This window comes from Ascaphus truei, chromosome 3, assembly GCF_040206685.1.
Source record: "Ascaphus truei isolate aAscTru1 chromosome 3, aAscTru1.hap1, whole genome shotgun sequence".
NCBI classification, from domain to species: domain Eukaryota; kingdom Metazoa; phylum Chordata; class Amphibia; order Anura; family Ascaphidae; genus Ascaphus; species Ascaphus truei.
The window spans coordinates 103,194,461-103,217,024 of NC_134485.1; the positions used below are offsets into that span (position 1 = coordinate 103,194,461).

The 22,564-nt window shown below is 41.4% G+C and overlaps 1 protein-coding gene across 18 annotated transcripts in view; it reads left to right on the top strand.

The window, feature by feature from the left end:
• Positions 1 to 557: 557 nt before the first annotated feature.
• Positions 558 to 22,564, top strand: part of MYO18A (myosin XVIIIA) — a 207,796-nt gene continuing 185,789 nt past the window's right edge. For 2 of the 18 annotated variants that reach the window (XM_075594628.1, XM_075594630.1), the window contains exons 1-8: positions 570 to 691; positions 8,170 to 8,246; positions 9,406 to 9,473; positions 12,584 to 13,378; positions 14,041 to 14,130; positions 16,956 to 17,030; positions 19,709 to 19,843; positions 21,190 to 21,258. In XM_075594628.1, the coding sequence (XP_075450743.1) occupies positions 8,210 to 8,246; positions 9,406 to 9,473; positions 12,584 to 13,378; positions 14,041 to 14,130; positions 16,956 to 17,030; positions 19,709 to 19,843; positions 21,190 to 21,258 (1,269 nt within the window). In that variant the 5' untranslated portion in view covers positions 570 to 691; positions 8,170 to 8,209. Of the gene's footprint in view, positions 692 to 8,031; positions 8,247 to 9,405; positions 9,474 to 12,583; positions 13,379 to 14,040; positions 14,131 to 16,955; positions 17,031 to 19,708; positions 19,844 to 21,189; positions 21,259 to 22,564 lie in introns of all 18 variants that reach the window. The other 16 variants (XM_075594643.1, XM_075594645.1, XM_075594629.1 and 13 more) reach the window with 15 other exon arrangements.

Here is a 22,564-nt window from a genome sequence, read left to right on the forward strand (position 1 = left end):
AAATGAAACAGCAGCTTGAGGAATCATCCGGAAACTTATAATTTTTTTTTAAAGGCAACATCAACAGAGAAATATATTTATTAAGTATTAAAATTTAATAAAGTATTTTCACAGTGAGCGAGGCAGGGAGCACCCCCCTTTTTTTTTTGCTGCCAGGGTCACCTCGGATGCATTGCAGAGCAAAGTGTTTCTGGTACCTCAGGCTGTGTATGAGTTAACAATTTTTCCCTCATACACTGGCTGATTCACCGCTTAATGACACCTCACCCCATCACGCTGCCCGGGGCAAGGCGTCTTGATACAGTAGGTGAAAACAGCTGCCTTCCCCCCAGCTATTTCCTTCCTCTTTGCCGTTGTTTTTTTTTGCTTTTTTATTTTTCCAGCAGCAGCAGCTAACTCAAGAGAAGGACTCTCTCCTGTGCGCTGATAAGCTGAGGTGGGCTAGGCTGAGGGGACCCAGCAACTGTAAGGACACATTCTGGCTGGTCGTCGTCCCCCCCTGACATTCTTGGGCTATATTTAGGAAGCCTGTATCACTGCAGCTGTCCTGTGACTGTAGCTGCATGTTAGGGAAAACGACTCATAGGCCACCTCTCAGATTTCAGTGCGTCTCTCTTTCCTGCCGGAAGGCTCCTTCTCTCTGTGCAGCCCTGGCTCTGCTTCTCTAAGGTTCTCTTCGTCCGAGGCTGGGGTAAGGTGAAAAACGCTGTTTCTGGCCACAACGCTTTTAAGGACGATCTCGGGGGTTTTCTGATTTTGTGACTTTTTTTGTTAATTTTTTTTTTTTAACAAGCTTTTGGTTGGATCTTGACTCTTTTTGTTTTGTTTTGGAAGTTGGCAGACCAAGCATGGTGTCCTTGATCGGGCCCAGGTTGCAAGCGTGGGCTATTCATAGCCCTGGCTCTTAAACGTATGTGCTGAATTTTTCCCGACCCATTTGTTCGCAATGATTATTTAACTTCCCGTGAACGCCTTCTTATTAGGAATATTCATGGACGTCTTAAGCGTATCCATGCCGGAGGGCCCAGCGGTGCATTGCAGAGTAATGTGTTTCAGCCTGTTATGGCAGTGAGGAAGCTAAGCAGAATCAATGATAAAAAGGTGTCTGCAGGCCAAGCTATATTTCTGTGAGTAGCTACCAGAAAAATTGAGCTCCGGACAATCAGGAGACACCTTAATTTGCATAGCCGTAAATACATGTTTTTCTCATTGCACAAAGCCAGGCACAGGGACAGGATGCGGGTACATTTACATTAAACTGCCCACTGGTCAAATATTGAAATAATAAAGACACACGTTGATGTACGGTAGGAAGCCGCCATTTTGTTTACCTTTTTATCTAAAGTTTGTTTGTGCGTCTTTTTTAATTTATTTTTGAATCTTTGTCGGGTTTTATTTATTTTATGGAAACAGCTGAGTGTATGACCCTTAAGATCCAAAGTGGCCAACAACGCATTGGTGTGGGCTGCTTTGGGTGCTGTGGCGCTATTCTTGCATGTCTTTAGAATGTCCTTGTGTGCCTCACATGTTCATGATTTAAATGTTACTCCGTAATGAAAATGTAACCCGATGGACGTTATGAAGTCTGTTTTTGTAGCTCATTATGAAGACGTGCATTCAAATCTTTGACCAGTCAGATGGCCATTGATTTTGTGGCTCAACTCTATTGTAGCAATATAATTTTTGGTCACCCGTAGTCGGACCATTTTGTTTTCTATTAGTATATTGCAATATTGTCATCAAATACTTGTCTGTTTATTGGAAGTAACTTATTTCAGTACCACAAATGTGAAAAAAAAATGCTTGCATTTTCTCTGCGTCAAATTCCAAGCAGGTTCCTCCATGTTTTCGTGTTCATAAACAAGCACATTTGTAGCACCAGTGGCAGGATTGCTGTGTGTTTGTGACATTGAATGAAGAGGGGAAGACGAGAGCAAACCGCATTCTGAAGTCACCAGTGTGATCACAGGGCTATGAGCCAATGTTTGTTTACATGGTAATTTGGGGCTATGTCGGTTACTTTGGTAAATACCACTAACTTTTACTTAACTGATTATAGATCTGTAGAGTTTTTATGTACAGTATTTAGTCTCTGTTCGTGTTATAAAAAAAAACACAACCACCCCCCCTTTTTTTTTTTTAAATGAAGTGTTAAATAAAAAAAAACACACACAGGAAGGGAGGACAGTTCTTCTGTTTCCTAACCCCCGGCTGTATTTCGCAGAGATCATATTTCTGTGGGCTTGCGTAAAATAAATGTCTCACACACTTCAAAATGAATGGTTATTATAGTTTTGGGAGATTTAACCTCTTAGCTGAGTGGCATGCTCCTCTGGCAACAGAGGGGTTAATTTTTCTGAGGATTGTGTGACTTTTAATCAGGGCTGCCATTAGGAAAATCACCTGTTCTAATCGTACAGGCGGATAATTCGTCCTGGGTTTTACTGATAGGAAGATGATCCGTGCTAGCAAGTTCTCGGTGATCACGCCTGGTGTGTGTTTTGAAGAATGATTATGTGCGGGCAGGGTGTTTGTATGTGCATTAAGCAATTTAAGCATTTGGTTGCGCTCCACATTTTCATGAGCTTTACAAGCTGACGCAGTAGGGAAAATCCCGGCCATGCTATAACGGAAGTTAAAACGCGGCCCATTTAGAGAGATGGAGAAATGTTACATATCTGTGCCGGCCTACCGCAGACGCCACTTCTCCGCCACATGGGTCAGCGCAGGAAAGACTGCGGCAGCGGCAGAGCATCTTCAGAAGAGGAGCTGTAAGCCACCACTTTGCTTCCCGAAGTCGCGCCTTGCATTGTGGTTCTCGACTTTGGGAAGCAGAACGGGGATTGACAGTAAAGGTTCCGAAAACCTCCTGCAGCCGCGGTCCTTCAGCTCTTTGCCTCTCCCCCAGAAATGTTGTCCTATTTATATCTATTTATATCCCCTCTCACAATATGGATATCTGTAGTTTACATATATACAGCATAGCAGCGTTTCTGAGGCAGCAGCAGGCTGAGGGAGCTTGTGTTGGACATGTGGATTCTTGAGTGTTTTCTTTGCACAGCACACAGCCACACATATGTTTAGGTTTTGTGACCCCATATGCCTTAAATAATTCTGCACCACATTGCCAGCACTGGTAGATGGGAAAAGCTCTTCCAACTGTGCTGAGCTGAGCTTGGCGGCTTATCTGGGACAGCTTGACACACGCCGTAACAGGCTGATAATAATCGTGAGCTGCTCCTTTGGAATGAGCAGCCGAGGCCTTGCCTTAGTTGGCTATCCTTGCACACAAAATATAAAGCGTGATGTACAGCAAAGGAAATGGCATTGGGGCCGTGCTGCGCTACCTGTGTTAGGCTGCGGCCGTAGTGCGCGCGACGCAAACAAAATACAGTCACTATCAGTCTGGCCATAGTGCGCTTGAGGAAGCAGGATTTTTAAGAGACAAAAAGATGTGATTTTTCGCATGACGGCCGCGTCGCGTGAGCATTTGAGCCAATCGGCGCAAACCAGTTTGGTGACGTCACGGCCACGCCTCCCCGTCGCGAGCGCATCCGAGTCCACAGATCGCTCAGGCGACAGGCGCGTGCGACTCCTTGCGCTCCGTCGCGCGGCTGCACTATGGCCAATGCTTTAGAGGGACTTATTAAAGGTGCTTCTGCCCTTTTCTTAGCATCACTTAAATGTTTTTCCAAGATGCGCATGAAATAAAATATTTAAGCAGGGAGCACACCTAAGCGTCAAAGGAGCAGTCAGGCATGCAACCAGATTGAGATGATGACAATAATAGGTTAAAACTAGGCAGTTAATACATAGTTACATAGTAGATGAGGTTGAAAAATAGACATCTCTCAAGTTCAACCTATTGCTAAATGTAAAAAATCTGACAAGTACATTAAAAAAATATATATTTGAGGTTTATCCTTGACATACTGTAATTGTAATAATTGTACCTTGCTCCTTTTCCAATTTGTCACGTGAAAAGCATTGGATATGTATGAATCTGATTATCATACAATTGGAGTACAGCAAACAAAATGTATCATCTCCTCTGCCCCGTTCAGAATAAACCTTCACAAAAGATGTTAGACTTTTTTTTTTTTTTTTTTAAAGGCTTCAATCATTTAGTTTTAACATATTTAATGTTTCAGTGTTATTAGTCCAATATGTTCCCCTATGCGTCTGCACCTTGGATGGGGACTCCAGGTGTCTCGCAGACATGTGGTCCTCATTGTACCAGAGATCTCGTGAACATTCACACCAGGGTGCTGGGTCAATCGAACCCCGAAAGGATCCCAACGGGAAAACCAACAAGGACGGGATTTTAGCGTTTTAATTGTCTAAAAAAATAAATGTCACCGCGTTTGCAAAATAGAAAAGGCGGCGTTTACAATTACGTTTATGAGCCCTGTGGGATAATGCCGTCATTGAAAATGATATTTAGAAAGGAGTTATTTCATTTTCGGCTTCTCTTTAGTTTTATAGATCTATAAAAAAAAAAAATGTCGAAATGTAAATATTAATCAATTAAAGGGGAGTCTGAGCAATGGGAGAAAGAAAGGTTCCACGCTGGGAAAGAAGTTCAAGAAACGTTGATTGACACAAACACACAGCAGCTGCACCTGTGCCAGTGCTACTAGCAGGTGGTCATATATGATGATGAGATGAAAAGATCATAGAAGCAGACCTGCTTGGTCTGACTGTAAAGGCATGTGTGTATACAGACAGGAACAAGTTGTCCGCAGGCCACCAAGGTAGACAAATAGACAAATCTGTTCATTTCATTTATCACATAAACAATAATATGGGTTTCGGGTCAAGCTTGACAAAGGGCCATGTTGACCTGAAACGTCGCTCTTTTTATTGTTTGTGATGCATTAACTGGACAGATATTTTGTATTTTTTTATTTAGTTTTCTACCTTGGAGTGTAACGAACAACTTATTTTGGTTCGGTGAGGTGAACCTAGATCGCCCAGCATGCACCCTGCTATAAATGATGTCTTTGTGTTCCATTTCTGAGCGCCCCGACCATAAACTATTTCTGTATATAACTGTGTATAGCACAATACATACTGCTTTTCATAGAGATTAGTGAGTGAGTTGTACTCAACAAAGACTGCAGAAGTAATTGCAAAGCTTGATTCGATTGGAATGAAAGGACAAGTTGTAGAAACCCACAAGGCCTGCTTATACGTGACACAAATATTGACAGATATGAAATATTTTTTCAATTGCATGGCAAATTGTCAAGATGGCGGGCTCTTCATAGCCGTCTCTACAATTTGAGTCTCTAAAAACAAATGAAGCATGTTTCAGTCATTTTTCTTTAGCTTTCATCTTATAGTGTACACACTTTCTCTTGTTCAAGTTTTTTTTTAAATAGATGTAACATACTTAGGAGCTTTTATTAAATGTTCCCTGCAGTGTTTATAGACCCTGGAAGTGAGACCCTAGAGCAGGGGTGGCTAACTCCAGACCTCAAGGGGTCATCAACAGGTCAGGTTTTAAAGCTACCGCTGCTTCAGCACAGGTGGCTCAGTTATTGACCGAACCACTGATTGAGCCACCTGTGCCAAAGCAGAGCTATCCTTAGCCTGGCCTGTTGGTGGCCCTTGGGGACTGGAGATGGCCACTCCTGCCCTAGAGGTTCCACTTTATAGGTGTGTCTTCAGCAACTGACCTTACAATAAGGTCAACATATGGCTGGAGGTTATCATTGTCGGTCTGAGTGGATCCTGGACTTGTAGCTCTCATTCTGTTGGGATAGAGAGACGAGAAGTGAGGCGTGCTTGAGCTTTTCCATGGCATTCAAAACAGTCTGATTACAATAACTGCTTGCCTTAGCTGTCCCATACTACAGTAACACATTATAATACAGTACTGTACAATTCTCCAGTACTCACACGGGTAAAGCACCTGTATCACTTTATTAATGCATAGGTGTTTTGGTCCATAGCTGGAAATCCAAAACCGCACAATGGTGTTTCCAGGGCTATGATTAGTCTGAATAAAATCACCTGAATCACCTATAATCCCCTAAAATCACCTATAATTAATGTACATTCATACATTAAAAAGATGTAATTTTTTTCCTCTCAAATTTGTATTTAAAAACATGTTTTTTAACGGATATATTCAAATCCCGAATAACTTTCATGTGCCATTGTTGTGAGAATTAATCCTTTCTTCAATGCAGGTAGCTTTCTTTTTTGTGCCTAGAGCATTGGAGGTTTGCTGTAGTAGGAAGCTTAGCACTTGATATGCGGTTCAATTACTTAGTCCACGGAATCCAATTTACATTGAAACTGTACCTGAGCCCTTAGCGTGGAATCACAAAAATAGGGGAAATGGCAAAATGTGCCACTTCAAGCTCATTATGTACATACTAAACATTACCCATGTACTGCCAAAGGAGCCAGAAATGTGGTAAACAGTTGTTCTTAATCCATTTAGTGTTTTTAGCACATTGTAGATGAGTGTACCCTTTTGCAGGTTTGCTTTCTTTTAAAAGTGACAGCTCTTTATTTATTCTCAATAACTGATTTTTCTTCCATATATGCCATGAACTGTAACCACTATTTTGTTACCCTGTAGTGAAATTGTTTCCCTGAATACTGTCCCCACGACCACTTGGCAACAGGTCCCATTCTTGTGTGGCCAGTCAGTGATGTTAGCTATGTGTCCGTATCACCTAGAACAGGACTGGCCAACTCCAGTCCTCAAGGGCCACCAACACAGTCTTTGACTGAGCCACTGATTTGGCCGCCTGCGCTGAAGTAGGGATATCCTTGAAACCTGACCTGTTGGTGGCCCTTGAGGACTGCAGTTGGCCGCCCCTGATCTAGAGGAAATAAAGCTGCAAGGGAAGAAGAGAGAAGTTAAAAACCATGAAAACAAAGAACCAATGTTTCTTTATGATTGAGTAGATAGATTGAACTTGTCTATGAATTATTTGACCTGGGCTACAATACTAGACATGTCTGCCCTTCTGTCTCAAGAAGTACTGCTGCTTTAGTGTCACATTTCCTTTACTTAATCCCTCTCCGTTGCAGATTCAGCTTTTCGTTTTTAAAGGCTCTGGTTGGTCAGGTTGTAAACCGTATTTAATCGGGTTCTATGGAGTTTCCGTAGTCTACTGATGACTCCCAGCTTTACAAGATGAATTGTGACTTCAATTCCGGAGTTATCTAGCATTTCATATTCATGATGCCACAGTTCCTATACACCGTCTGCGAGTTGAATGCACCTATAAAAAAGATATTGGGTGTTTAGAATGGTTTGCACGTTTTATTACTTAAGCTGTGAATGGCCAGCAATAAATATTTCTTAAAATACTATGTAAAAACCCCAGCAGTTTTTAAATAACCTTGATCAGTAGCTCCTGTAACATTATTGATACTGGAGAACCCTACCAGCTATATCTTTATTTGATGATGAATATTAACGTTCTTCAGTGACTGCGTAAGAGAGAGATTTTGGACTTGAGTTTGCAGGGCAGAGCTGTCATGTCCCAGTACACCGTGTCCCAAGATGCAGTAACTGGGTATTGTCATAGAGCTCACATTTTAACCCTACTCTCCTTATCACTGACCAGTGAGCTGATTATTTCATGATGAGAAAGGGAAGGCGTTTCCTTCGCCTTTAATGATGATGTAGTCCAGGGGTGGCTGCCTTCAGTCCTCAAGGGTCACTGAAGGTTGTCTGAGCAACCTGTACTGAAGCACAATCAGTGGCTCAGTCAACGATTGAGTCACCAGTGCTGTAGCAGGGATATCCTGAAAACCTGATCTGTTGGTGGCCCTTGAGGACTGGATTTGGCCATCCCTGATGGAGTCAAAGATTTCATTTGGTCCAACACCTAAACACACACACACAAGTCCAACAATATTTGCTAGTAAACTCAATCTAATGTGTAATCCTGTGTTTGATTCTAATGTTTATTTTAACTTGCTTTTGCTTCTTTACCTATTCCTTTTTTTCCCCTACATGTTTTGTCCTTCCTGTACCTTAATTTTTTTTGTACCTTGCAGTGTCTACCCCGTGTGCCAAGCGCCATTGCTGCATGGCAGTACGCCAGGGTTGCCACGAAAGACCTAATCTGTAGGAAGCAGCAGGCTCCCAATTTGATTGCATCAACACTTCTGAACCTCTCTGTCTCTCTCCTTCAGCCAATCAGTGTAGGACTCGTCAGCTCATGACTGCCCTCCCATGGCATTCTCCTCGCGCTTTGCATTCTGGGAGCAAAAGGGAAGTCTTGCATCCTTTGGAGCTCAGCATGTGTGTGACTTTGTGTGTTTTGCAGAATTAGTTATATTTAAGACAAGAAAGCCATACTTACTAAGTGGTGCTTAAGCCATAAGGCATTTTATGTCTCATTCGCTAAAATGAGCTTTACGGCTCGGCACTCTTGGTAAATATGGCCCGACGTTCTGTAAGAGACGTCAAAAGAACCAAACCGGTCTGTAAATGTTTTATTGCAAAGTAGAACTCTGCTTAAAGCAGAATTACCCAACAAATTGTATTTTATTTACTTTTACTATTAATTCAACTGGGGCTCCCCCAAAGTTGATCCACGACCTCTCTGTTTCCCCCCCCCCCCCTGCCCTCTGGTGGACCCCACCGGTTCCTGTTATATTTGTAGCTTTTTGTGTGTTTGTCTCAGACACAAACTACAAATAGGGCCGTGCCATATCAACAAGACCAGGATTATACTGCTCATGGGTTTCCCAGGGCCAATTCAATCAGCACAATTCTAGAGTACTTTGCAAATTTGATGCATATGGGGTGGCATTGCACACAAATCTAAATGGCTGATTTAAGGCTCGGAGAGAATCTTCCTACATCTAATCCCAATCTAATTTATCATTAACTTCTGCTTCATTTACCTATGCAACTGATGTACACTGTGTGTTTCGTGTAACAGTATGCGTGTTTGTGTATTTATAACCACACACACAGACATATAGCACATTCCAAGAGAGCTGCTAAGATAACGCAAGTTCTGCTTACAAAGTCAAACGTAGGTGGACATTGCAGCCTTCGAAATGGTATTACAAAATTCCCCATTACCCAGTGTAGCTTTTCATTAATGTGAGTCTACTCTGAGAATTAGTGAGTGTTTATGGCTGGGAAGAGCATAGTACTATTCTCACCCCCCATGCAAAAATGTCCAGCTATGTTGGTGTAACCCAAGTATCAAAATCCCTCCCCTAGAATTGCATCTGTGATGTTATACAGTTCATGCTACAATAGTTCTAGGTTTCTTTGGCCTGTACTGGGACCTCCATCGCATAGCACTGTACCCACGCTCTCCTGGCAGTGAAATAGGCTTATTGTGCTTAAGCCGTTCTACAGCTCTTTCACCCGTGAGAAGTGACTTCCTCCTCCTGTTTATTTGAAACTTTAGGTTAAGGATGAAGACAAACCATCTAAGAGAACCAACGGTGGGGCTGATAACCAGGATGATGGAGCTGTAAGTGTCACTGTGTGTTCAGCAGAGGTGTGAAATAAAAGTCTATAATGAATTCAAGGGGATCTCCCTCTCATATCAGGGACCGTTTGTGAGATCATGGCATTTCTCTGGGCTTTCAAGAAACAGTAACAAAGGGTCACGGTTCTGTTCTGTACCACTGAATCATTGACTGTGTTGTCAGTATATTCTGCTATATTCACAAAGATCCCCTTCCCATTGCTGCTTCAACCCAAAGACTGCTTTATTACCTGTGTACATTAAAGGTGTTGAGCTCCCTTCTTTTCTTTTTGTTGTTGTTGTTGCTGTGAGCATCAGTTCATAACTTGAGGAAGCAAGTCCCTTAACTAATCCCCCTTTTTCTTTACAGAACTGGAACAGAGGTGCCCTCCAGAGCTGAACGGCACTATTTTCAGTTTAGGGCACTCTCTGATTCCCAAGATGCTTACTGGTGACGGTGCAGGTGTTACTTCCTGATTTTTAAAGGGATGTATCTATTCGCCCAATGATGTTGCAGCTTCCCATGGCCCTGAGATTTGGCAGCCATTTTGTTTGCCCTGGAGGGAGATGTACACCCTGTAACTTAACTAGTAAATATCTCCGGAACCTATAGGTCCACGGACCTGGAAATAGCACGTTTCAGCTCCGTGGCGCACCCTAATTTCCATCCTGTAAAAGATAAGGTGCGGGGAGGGTTTAAAACAAAAAAGTGAATAGTGTGGATTGCAACTTGAAGTACTTTTGTATATAGAATAACCATTAGAAGAAGCCTTGAACAATGCAATGGTTTTACTGCTGATATTTTGAGGGCTGTAGAAGGAATTGGGTCATCAAATAATATCAGCATCTCTGATTATTGCTGTAATTCCAAGCACTACTCATTTTTGCTCTCTACAACAGCAAGTTTATTTTAAGGCTGGAACAGAGCAAATGCTTAATGATAACGGTTTCTAAAGCATTGGTGTATTGCATAAATTATTGGGTAACTAGGGATCTGGGCAATGTTATGTCAGCACCTTTTGCTTGAGATTGGAGCACCCATCCCATTGCAGACTGCTGCAGAACAGCTCCAGCCCGTTGCTATCCGAAACCTTTCAGCAAAGACGTGGCTGAACTGCCCACTCCCTCCTCCCCTGCAGCTACTGTATCTATTCAGTCTAAAGACCAGCTTACTCTCAGGGGCGGGCTGCAGGGTTTTGTTTCATAGTGACAGTGCTAAAATATTGGACCTTCAGAAAGGTATGTGTTAGTTTTATTTCTAGCATGCTTCAGAACAATTGCATTGGGATAGTAGCAAACATGGCATTGATCAAAACAATTTGATAGTCTGCGCATTACTTCTTGTAGTTGACATTGCAGGGCAGGGTGGGGTGATATGAAGATTCTGGAGCCAATGGAAGTCTTGAGCAAGTGTTTCCTTCTGTTTAATGAGATGGTTACAGCTGTGAATGGCATCCCTTGGCCCAGGTTTAGATTGTGGCAATATTATAGCTATGCTTATTTGTGTCAGAGTTATATAGCTATCCCGTTGCTTCAGTTCCGTTGGAACTTGGTGCAGGGTGTTTAGCAGGACTCTCCAGCAGCACTGCACTGCAGTCAGCCTTATCTCTGCCAGATTAGATTGCAGGTGCTACAGTCATTGTCACAGGGCCAGAGAATGAATGGAACGCATGCACAGCCTTTATAGGCATCTGCACTATTTGCATTAATCCTAGTGCCATTTAAAATAACACTGAAATAGTGGTCTTGTTCCTTATTTTGTAGGCTGTAATTCTGGTTTATAAAGAAGTGCAGCTCTTACCTGTGTACACAGGCATTTAATTCATGAACCACAAACCTGTCTGGCATTTAATAGCTACAGTACCGTCCCATCCTGTATTGTATCTTTCCGTGTGTTTGGGCTTGTTTATAACCCAAAATGTTTTCTTCTTTTCCCCCCTTTTCCCTTTTGTAACTGTGAAGCGCTTTGAGTCCCATTGGAAGAAAGCGCTATATAAATAAAGTTGTTATTATTAGTATTATTGCTTGGTAAAAATATAATAATTGTAGTTGTACTCTTCGTAGGATCGCACACCACACTGAGTGTGAAGTGCATTAATATACAATTATTAGTGTTTACTGATGTTATAATGGTATTTTAGCAATACTACAGTAGGATGTCTTATAGTTAATGCAATATATGTTCGGCATGAATGTTGGATTAGCAGGTATAATTAGGATTAAAAAGTGTATGGAGCAATTTGTCTGGGTCCCTTGCTTTTTTTACACTGGCTGTATAATGGAAATCTTCTTGAGTACTAGTTTTGTAATAATTCAGTGGTATGGTAACATTAGATGTTTGTATAATCAAGTATTAAACACTCCACTTTTTATATTGTATCAAAGGAATTGTATAGTTAGTATTACAGACAACCAGGCACTCCCTCCCTCTCCTCCCCCTCCCTCACTCTACACCCCCTCCCTCACTCTCCTCCCCCTCCCTCACTCTCCTCCCCCTCCCTCACTCTCCTTCCCCTCCCTCACTCTCCTTACTCTCCCCCTTTCCTCTCTGACCCTCCCTCTCATGCTCTTCCTCCCTCACACTCCCTTTTCTTCCCCCTCACTGTCCCGCATCTCTCTCTCTCCCTCTCTTCCTCTCCCCCAACCTCCTTCCCCCGGGCCATACATCTATAGTGGGAGGTGCAGGGTCTGTCCAAGGCAGGGATGTAATGCTCCTTGTTTTATGGTGATCCTTGTTAATGTAGTTCTCCGATTTCCCTGGGAAAGGGAATTGGAATAGCTCAATGAGACAGTCCGTAGCAACGTTAACTGAATATTGTGTGTTGGCGCGGAACATTGTATTCTTGTAAGCCCGGAGTATTTCTTATGCTCTATGATCTCAAAGCAAAGCCTCCTGACTCTGGGAGCGAATGTGGACACCAGTGATTTTATGCCGATACCCACATGTTCTTATAATCTTGGTCCTACTGGATTGTTTGGTAAAAATTATTAGCTAGAGAAAGACCATAGAATTTTGTTTTTGAACATAGGACCGGTTTAATTTGCTGTAAAAATGATACCCTCTACAGCATTCAATTTCCCTTCCTTACCATATTTATATCTTTAAAATGTAGTCTGAAAATACAGAAACAGTGAGTGAGGGGGAACAAATCGTAAATAAACCCACATCTCCAAGGAGTTCGCAACTGCTTCAAAACCCATTGAGAGCAAAAAGTCCTGAACCAATCCAAAGGCCCCTAAGAGTTCAGAGTCCAGAACAAAGGCAAAACGCATTGAGAATAAAGAGCCCAGAACGGGTGCAAAGTTCTGAAAGAGTGGCCAGTCCAGAACCAGTGCTGAATGGTGATGCAAAGTGGGACAAGTCTGCCAGCATCATGTATGGAAAAGAAGGTGCAAGAACAGTTCGCACTGAGCCTCTGCCTGATGAATCCGGGGGAGTCAATAAAAAGAAAGTTGTGAAGGTGGTAAAGAAGTTGGTGAGGAAGGTCATTCCACAGGACGATGCAGGAGGCAAGAAGGAGGCAGTGGTGTCTCCTGGGAAGAGCTCAGATGCCCGAACTGGGGAGAGAAGTCGGGCACCAACCTCTCCCTCTATATCCCAAACCCCATCTACACCAAAGAAAGAGAAACCCAAGGACGACATTTCAGTAGGTCTCGCCAGTCTTATGTCTAGAGGAAAAACGAAGGAACACAGACCACGTTTTAAGCCACCGGAGAAGAGAGAGGAAAAGTCAGAGAAAGTGGCTTCTCCAGTTTCCCCTGCTGAAAAAATACCAGAGAAGTCAATCTCTCCTTCTCCAGTGGTAGAGAAGACCATCAATGAGCAAATCATGGCACCCAGAAAAGATGCAAACCCAGAATTATCCAACATGTCCACACCGAAACCTCCTATACGAGATTTAACAGAGGTATTTCTTTCTCTGTGTGAAAATATAACCCCGACTTTGATGCATGTGCACCTGAAACACCACAGCTCCTGTTTTGGGACTTTCGATGGCCATTCTAACTATGCATGAAACCCATGTTGATTGCAGTGTGTTATTTTTAAATTGAACAGTGGCTTATTTTGATCTTCTCTTGTGAGTCAGTAGATGTAATTGGGATAAATGCAGCATGGTGACTCATACAGGGCTTTTATTATAGAGCACAGGGTTAAACACTTTCAGCATGACTTTTTGCTTCTTGCATATTTTTCATTTGATATTTCAGTCATGTATGAAACAACAACAACCACCTGGATAATTAACTTTCTAGACATGGCACTCTTGCATACGACGTTGTATAATAAGCGGAGTCTTTCAACAGTTTTCTATTGTCTAATGGTATTGTTTAGGACCATATTTTCAGCTTTCCACCAGAGTGGCTTTACATGTTGGTGTATCGAAAATGTGTATTCAATGTTCCCTATTTCTTGAGAAAAGTGGTTTCCTGTTGCAAAAATAATTTCTTGTAAAAGAAATTAAGTGTCTACATAACAGGAATGTGCATGCCTGTTTGCAGTGTTTAATCTTGGTATGGTTTAATTGGTCTTTTATCCAATGCTCCCAATTATTTTCCCACCCCTCCCCAGCCTTGTTTGAAGGGACCTCTACCCACCAGAACTCAGAAGCACCTGCCAACTCTTGTCATTGGGGAACAGGAGGGCCCTCACTCAGGACAGGTGTGTTTTTGGCTACTGGTGACACAAATTTCACTCTTACTCCCCAGAGTGTTGACCATTTGTTCCTGCAAAAATGCGACAGTATTGTTTTTTTTTTTTTGCTGTTACAAATAATACCTTGTTTTCCCCCTTGATGGCATCATCACGGAAACAGAATAAGTCATTTTTTTTATTTTTTCATTATTACTATACTTTTAAGCCCCCCTGATTTTTTTCTGTTAAGAAAATATATTTAAAAGCGGTTTTAAACAACCGGTTTGTAGAACACAGATGGAGTTACGTGTACAAATCCTTCTTTACAAGGTGAAAGTGGTGTTACTAAAATAGTAGCAGAAACGCATGTTTTTTGATCGTTCCACTCGACATGTTTTGCTGAGGTGAAATAGAGTTACAGGGGGGTAAGATAATTGCATTATTGTTCATTGTATGTTTTTTTTGTAATTAATAATTGAAAATACAACATACTGTATGTACCTTGCATTAGCTATCCAATATAGTATTATATAAATAAATGATATATGAAATATGATATTAGTTCAGGATATAAATATACTGTAATACAATTCTAAAATTGTTCTAAAAATGTGAAAAGTGTTTGCAGAACAATGAACTGTAAATAGTTACAATTAACACAGCACTGATTTAAAGAGTTATTTTAAAACTTTGGTACCTCTTAAGTAAATATGTAGCGCTTATTTTCAGCTGCAATGGGCAATGTTCTAGTTTAACTGAGCTAAATGAAGTTTTAATACTTGAGAATACAAATTGTGCGGAACATATAAGAGTATCCCACTGTGCTCTGCTCCATAATGTCCATCAGTGCTCTGCTCCATAATGTCCATTGGTGCTGTGCTCCATAATGTCCATCAGTGCTCTGCTCCATAATGTCCATTGGTGCTGTGCTCCATAATGTCCATCGGTGCTCTGCTCCATAATGTCCATCGGTGCTCTGCTCCATAATGTCCATTGGTGCTCTGCTCCATAATGTCCATTGGTGCTGTGCTCCATAATGTCCATCGGTGCTCTGCTCCATAATGTCCATCGGTGCTCTGCTCCATAATGTCCATCGGTGCTCTGCTCCATAATGTCCATCGGTGCTCTGCTCCATAATGTCCATCGGTGCTCTGCTCCATAATGTCCATCGGTGCTCTGCTCCATAATGTCCATCGGTGCTCTCTGTTTTCAAAGCATCTTTCCACTGTTATATAGTGAGCTGGACTTTGGAACAACGTGCTCCTCTTGTGTTGTCCTAACAGAGCTTTTCCGTGTTACTCTACTTATAGTCCAATAAATCCTCCCGTTTTTAAACTTTCATGCAGTCTTTGCCTATAGATACATGAATGTGAAGTTTCAGATTACTTGGGGATACGCTGTAAGACATCTTGCAGCTCATTGAAGTGTGTGGGACTATAAGGTGCTGTACGGTTCAGCACTGCTAAGGAAACATGGCCATTGTTGTCATAAGAAGCTCAAAGGAGTGTCCAACTATGGTGCACATTATCCCCCTTTTGTTAACTTACTGTGGGGCCGTTTGATTTCTTGTTAGATGGGGCACTAGCATGGCAGAGTGATTCTTATCTTACAGACTCTGGCCCTTATTCAGTAAACGGCGATGTACATTGAAATCAATGGGGCTTTCCGTGTGATATATCCCAGGTTACTGAATAAGGGTGTGTGTTGCAATCTTTCTCCATGTAACTGCTCTGTAGTGAGCATCACACAGTGAGCTTCATAAGCAATGGTAGTAAATACAACTGATAGAGTAGACCCGGGTTTGCCAAGTTCAGTCCTCAAGAGCAAACAGGCCAAGTTTACAGGACAACACATACCGAATCAATATGTCCTAGTGATAGCAAGAGGTTAATTAAGTGTCATTTAGAGAAATCTTGAAAAGTTGCTCTTGAGGAATGAACTTATGGAGCCCAGCATCAGACCCTTGAGTTTGACTTTCCGTCTCCAAAAAGGGCACTTACAGTAGTAATGAAACACTGTTTTTCTGTACCTCTCAGTTGAGCCTTTTACTACACTTGGCTTACTACATGCGATGCAAGAAACTTTCAGGAGTGATGTGTACTTTCCAATGGAAATCCAGCACTTTTTTATTTTATTTTAACTTCATAGACATGGTATAGAAGGTAGGTTAGAAGAAGCGCACAAAAGACTAGGATAGAGTCCAAACAACTTCTATTTGTATTCAATACATCAGAGCTAGTGAGCACAGTGACGTTTCAGGACCTACTGTCCTTTCTTCAGACCAAACACCAAATACTCTTTAATTTTTATTAGCAGCCGTGGTGTGCCGCTTATACCCACCTTTTTCATTAGTACAACTTAATAGACATGCCAATCTTAAAGAAATGCGAGATACTCATTATTGATCACCTTAGTTGTAATTGAACAGGTCTTCACCATAAGCAATTTGCATGATGTTCAGTTTTGGGGTGTAGATAAATCAGTGGGCCGCTCCAGCTTCATTCTCTGCGCATATATGCTATGGGATGTAAATCCTGTTATGGGAGGGTGTTGCTGCTCATATTCTTTATATTGCCAACCAAAACATCAGTGGTACAAAATGGTTTACAAATGTACAATATATGATACTGTGTGCTTCTGCTTTATTTCTTTTTCCATTGGTTCCCCTGACTGTCGGTCAGTGGTATGTCAGAATAATGAATTACAACTCTATACAGTACAGATGGGTAGCTGCCGAAAGACAAGTTGTAATACGGGTCTGTGTTATGTACCCGCTGACAGGAAGCATAATGGTAAAATGGGATGTTAGAATCAGTATATGCACCAAATACTAATGCAAATTTGACCTTTAGGCCGTCTGTGCAGTTTCCCAGTGGACACCGGCAGAGGACGCTCAGAAACGGCTGGAAAGGATCTTCATGGCATCTGTAAATAAAGTATTAGGTTATTCTTTCTCCACGGCCTCTCCCCAGCTCCAATTGCAAAGCTAATGGCGGGTTTCGGCTTCTGCCCATCTTGCCTGTGGCTTTGGCGGGGGTCACTCAATGTGTGACTGGGTACTCATGACATGTCCTTATAGAATGACTGGAAACAAGAAAAACATGCAAAACGGTTTGTGTGTTTCACTGGAAATAGCTAGCGCCGCAGACATCCAAGTTGAGGAGGGGCGAGAAGACACCACATTTTCCGCTGGCATTTGCAGCCCAATTATTTGTTTCCAAAATCCCCCAAACCCAAGACATAGTATTTGATAAAACCCACAGAAGTGCTTCTGGGAATGTGACCTCAGAAAAAAGCGTGCAACTTCCCTGAAAAAAACGTACAATACATGAATACAGTTCTTTTCCTATGTTTTATTTCTTCGCACAAGAGGGATCAGTTATTGGCCATTCTTATCTTGACCAAAAATGGTCATTGTCATACAGCCCGCAGAGAGGAGTCTGCCATCAAGTGGTTAGCAGGCTTTTTTTTGGGGGTGCAGGAAATGCCACAAAATAATCCCTTTTTACGAGGAAATAAAAAAACATAGCAATATATATATATATATATATATATATATATATATATATTGCAGGACAGGTCAGGAGGTGCATGGAGGTTATCTTCAGAAGCCTGAAAACTTTTCACTGTACTTTTTCACATGGTCATGCGTACCCTTTCATATATTTGAGGAGCCCTCCAATGCCACTACCCATAACTTGCACAGTAATCTCTAACGCTGCCAGCCTAATGCCGCCCCTCTACATGCTGTGCCTAAAACCCATTAATGCTCATTCAGACATTACTACAGTTTTAACCAGGTTAATCTTTCTCTATCTGTGATGGCTGTTAGTAGGACATCATCTAAATAACCCGTGTAGGACCATAGTAGCCACAGGTGGAAAATGTAAAGACAGAGGCAGAGCTTTCCGACTGGCGATTACGGGATTAATCTGTAACTGGTAGAGACGCTCGACTGGCATTTGATTTAAATCTGGGGTAAAATTAAATTTGTATTTATCAACTGCTATCTTACTTGAACTAAAACAACTCATTCAAGTAAGAATAACCACTAATAATATGTTTGCTGTGTAGCATTGACCTTGTACGTTGCACGTTGCAGGCTCAATGAGTTGGTGTCTGAGGCACAGGTAGAAAAAGTGACGTGCCCAGGTCAGGAGGAGCACCGGGGTTTGAACCAGGCAGACTCTCCTCCTTCAAAGTGTGTCATTGTTCTCAGCCAGCACCTTTACTGACTGGTCCATTCCTTGATAATAACCATCTCGTTCTTCCTGCGAACCAGTTCCTATCTTAATTGATATGCTTTCTGTTTTTTTTTATGTTTGACAATTTTTGCAGCTGCTCCTATTTTGGAAATGGAAAATGAAATCGCTGAAGCTGCTCCACATAAATTAGCATATGTCTCTAAATTGACTCTTAATTAAATGTTCTTTCATATCATATATGCAATTGAACTAAATTACATTTTCCATAGTATTTCGGTCCAGTGGTTGCTACCTGATATTTTGTGAAATGCTTTACACAAAATGGGACTGTTTTCTTGAACTGTATTGTTATGTTATATTCTATGCAAGCATCACCCTTGAGTTCTATGCAAGAATGTTAAAGGAGCATTGAGTTATTAATGCATTCTTGTAGGTTTCATTTCAGTGTGGGGTTACTGCAATTCTACGCAATTACAAGTGTTTTAGAGAATACAAGATTGTAAGAGGTGGCCTATCTATCCAATTCTCTTGTATTCTCTCGACTGGTTGCTCTTATGTTAAAGACATTTCTAGTGACTTCAATAGTTGTCTAGACAAAAAACAATAATGTTGCGTTACCAGGGCCTGTGAAGGTTTTATCTTGGAGTACATGCATGTGTTAGACTTCAGATTTGGGAGTGTATATTATTTTACAAAACGTATGTCGTCGTCATCGTTGGAGAGGTAAAAGTCCTTAAGTGCATTTGTGGCAAAAACGCACTAACATGCACTTCCTGACTTGGAATTTCATTATATTTCTATTGAAAAACACATTAAAGACACCCAATCTTCAGAACATATCAAAATACCTTTTTTTTTTTTTTTTTAAATACAGAATTTTTTCCTGTCAAAAAGAACATTTAATCGCCTTTTCCGCCGTACTCAAAAAGAGTGTAGTTAATGACTTTTACCTCTACGACGACGATATGTTCCCTTAGGTCATTTGAGTGTTATGTCTGCTGGAGGAAAGATTGCGAAATGTTTCCCCCAAACATCAAATATGTTGAGTCTTGCATAATGACAGCAATATTAAGCAGCTCTTGGCTTGCAAGCAAAGCTGAAAATAGATCCCAGTCCAGAATTTCCCAACCTCAGCTAGCAAACGTTGCTCCTGGTTAAATGCATGAGTTTTTTTGTCATTGCTGAACCCCAATACTCGGAAAGATGTTGTTTCTCTGATACCAAAGCCGGGGTACAGAAAGTTGAAAACTAACAGGTTCTCTCCAGATGTGCTTACCCGCCGATCTGCCTTTTCTATCAAACAAAGTAGCTTTCTTTATTTCCTCTCTCGTCTTTTGGAATCTAGCTATTTCTCCTTGTTCCTTATCTGTTTTCTTTCTCTCTTCCAATCGCTGCCATAGCTGGAGCCAACAGCCTCTGCCTCTTCTACACCAAGCCAGGTACTGTACCCCTTCACCCAGGATCTCTCAGCTGACCCAACATCGTCCTCTGTCCACATCTGGGCTGGTGTCTGTGCGCGTGTGTCATGCTGGAGTGTAAGGCTATTCACATCTCCCCTCTGCTCTTAACTAACATCTGCCAAATTCCTTTCATCTCCTCTTTTGCAACCCGCTCCGACCCACCCCCCCCCCCCCTCACCCCCTGCATGCTCTGTTTAGTTGTCAGCATTTGTTAATGCTCACTAAAGACCCTCCAGTTTGGTGGCCAGGTGACTGTGCTCCTAGTAGAAGGATTTGAGCCGTATTTTGCCATAATAAAAAGGTAAAGAAAGACCATTGTGGTTTGCAACAGTGCACATTTACACACTGATTTATCCAAAGATGAGTGAGCGAGCACTGATATTCTGGTCACCAAACATCCCTCCAGCTTTGCTGACATTAAGGTTTTAGCCGATTGGGCATTGTGCAGATGTTTGATGAATATTATTGCATGTTTGGTACCTAAGTAAAATTGCAGTATGAATGTTTCTTGTAGTTATGAAGTACTGTAAAGACCCAACATTTTTACTGGAATTCTTTGATAATTATTTAAAGAAATTGGTCAATTTGATGCTTTCTCTCTAGTTTTGATGTTAACTGTTCATAATAGTAATAGTTTACTTCATGGTCACTCAGCCTTCAGTAACTCATGTTTTGATCATACGTTGGTGACCTCTTTATAGACCCTACATGGCAGGATGGGACAGTGTTGAGATCAGCAACATATTTTTGATGAGGTCATTTGCATCAGGCAGCTAATTTCACGGTGGTGGAATATTCCATTGGATGACATTTCTCATCATTAGACCTGCATTTTGCCTGTTTTTAGCTAAAATGTCACAATTTCACGGCTTTGTCCTGCCCTTTATCTTGTGTGGAATATCTCCATTCTTCATGTATGGTGAAAGCGTTGGAGAAAAAGGTGGAAGATGGGTCACACTTCTGGACATCCTAACCTCCAATCATTACTGTATCTGTAGGACGTTGCAGGCCCCATTCAGGCCTAGAAAGATAACAGTTCTATAGCATTCAGCGGTGCTTGAAGTTTGTTTGTTACAGGCCACTAATGGTAGATTCTTGCTTTCCGTTATTTATACAACAAGCTTATGGGAAAGCTGCTCTTTAGGCCCATAGCCTTTTTGCTGACTTATTCTTCTTACTCAATTCCCTTTCTATAAAGAAAAGCAGATACAAATAAATGATACGTCCTCGTGTATTTTGCTTTGTAAGCAATGTATGAATGTCAGGTTTGTCCTCATGGATCATGTAAAGTGCTCGACTAGTGCAGCTTTCTGGACAGAATTTAGACGTTGCTTATAGCATGTGTATGCTTTGTTGTTGGCTGCATATACTTGATTGGCGTAACAATAACCATTAATTGAACCTTGCTTCCCTCCCGCCAGTCTGCCTCGCAGGGTCCGTTTGAGGATGCACCAGCTTTGCCGCCCAGCACAACCATAGCTCTGCCTCAGGTTGGCTGACTTAATGCAGTGCTGTTGTTTTTGTGTGTGTCTGTGTATTCATTTACTGGGAAAGAACCAATCCATGTTAGGTTGATGTCCACGTTGCCAACTAACCTAATGATTACGCTTCATTCTCTGCCATGGAAGTGTGGCTGGCTTTGTGTAACCCCCATTCTTTTAGAATTCCATGTTCCAAAGGTGGTCGTTTAAAGATCACCAACTGTTTAAGAATGAATAACCCCCCCCCCAAAAAAAATATATTTATATTAATTATGGTGAGGAACTGCTGCTGTCGTCATGTTTCTCGGGTAGTTCCCCTCTCGTTTTTTGTGATTTAAAAAAAAAAAAAAAATAGATTATTATTATTTTGTTTTGCTGTGTAGTGTTGTTATTTGGGATGCTTTGCGATATCTTTACTGCTGCTTGCGTAATGTTTGCCGGATCAGAGAGTGTGTTTGTTCTATGCATACTATATGGCTTTAACTTTTTATGATGCTTTATTCTGCACAATAAGCTTTTCTGGTCCGATCATTGTTTGCCGACAGAGAGATCCCTTGGTTAACAAGATGACTCCATAATCACAGGGATTGGTCACCCACTGATTTGTTTCTATGAAAGCAAAGCCAGCTTTTCACACCCAGGACTTGTCATACTACAGAATTCTTTGCCTTCCAACCACATCCTCAAGACAAAATATTTTTTACTCTTCCAGAAAGACAGGGTACAGCTGCTAAAATAAATCTTTCTGACAAACTAAGCTGTCCCAACTGGGATGAAGCCATGTAATTGCAAGCACATGGAGTAAATGACACTTGCCCATGGACAGTGACATTGATGTTAAACAGAAGTTAGACCGGTTAATATATACATACATATATATATATATATATATATATATATATATATATATATATATATATATATATATATATATATATATATATATAGTGGTTGACAAATCACCAAAAAAATCTACTCGCCACACAAAAAAATCTACTCGCCACCTAGTACCAAACGTGTGCTGCTTGGGCCAATATTTACTCGCCCGGGGGTTAAATCCACTCACCCGGGGCGAGCAAATGTATAGGTTTGTCGAACACTGTATATATATATATATATATATATATATATATATATATATATATATATAGTGGTTGACAAATCACCAAAAAATCTACTCGCCACCTAGTACCAAACGTGTGCTGCTTGGGCCAATATTTACTCGCCCGGGGGTTAAATCCACTCGCCCGGGGCGAGCAAATGTATAGGTTTGTCGAACACTGTATATATATATATAATGCTGTAAATACGTAAC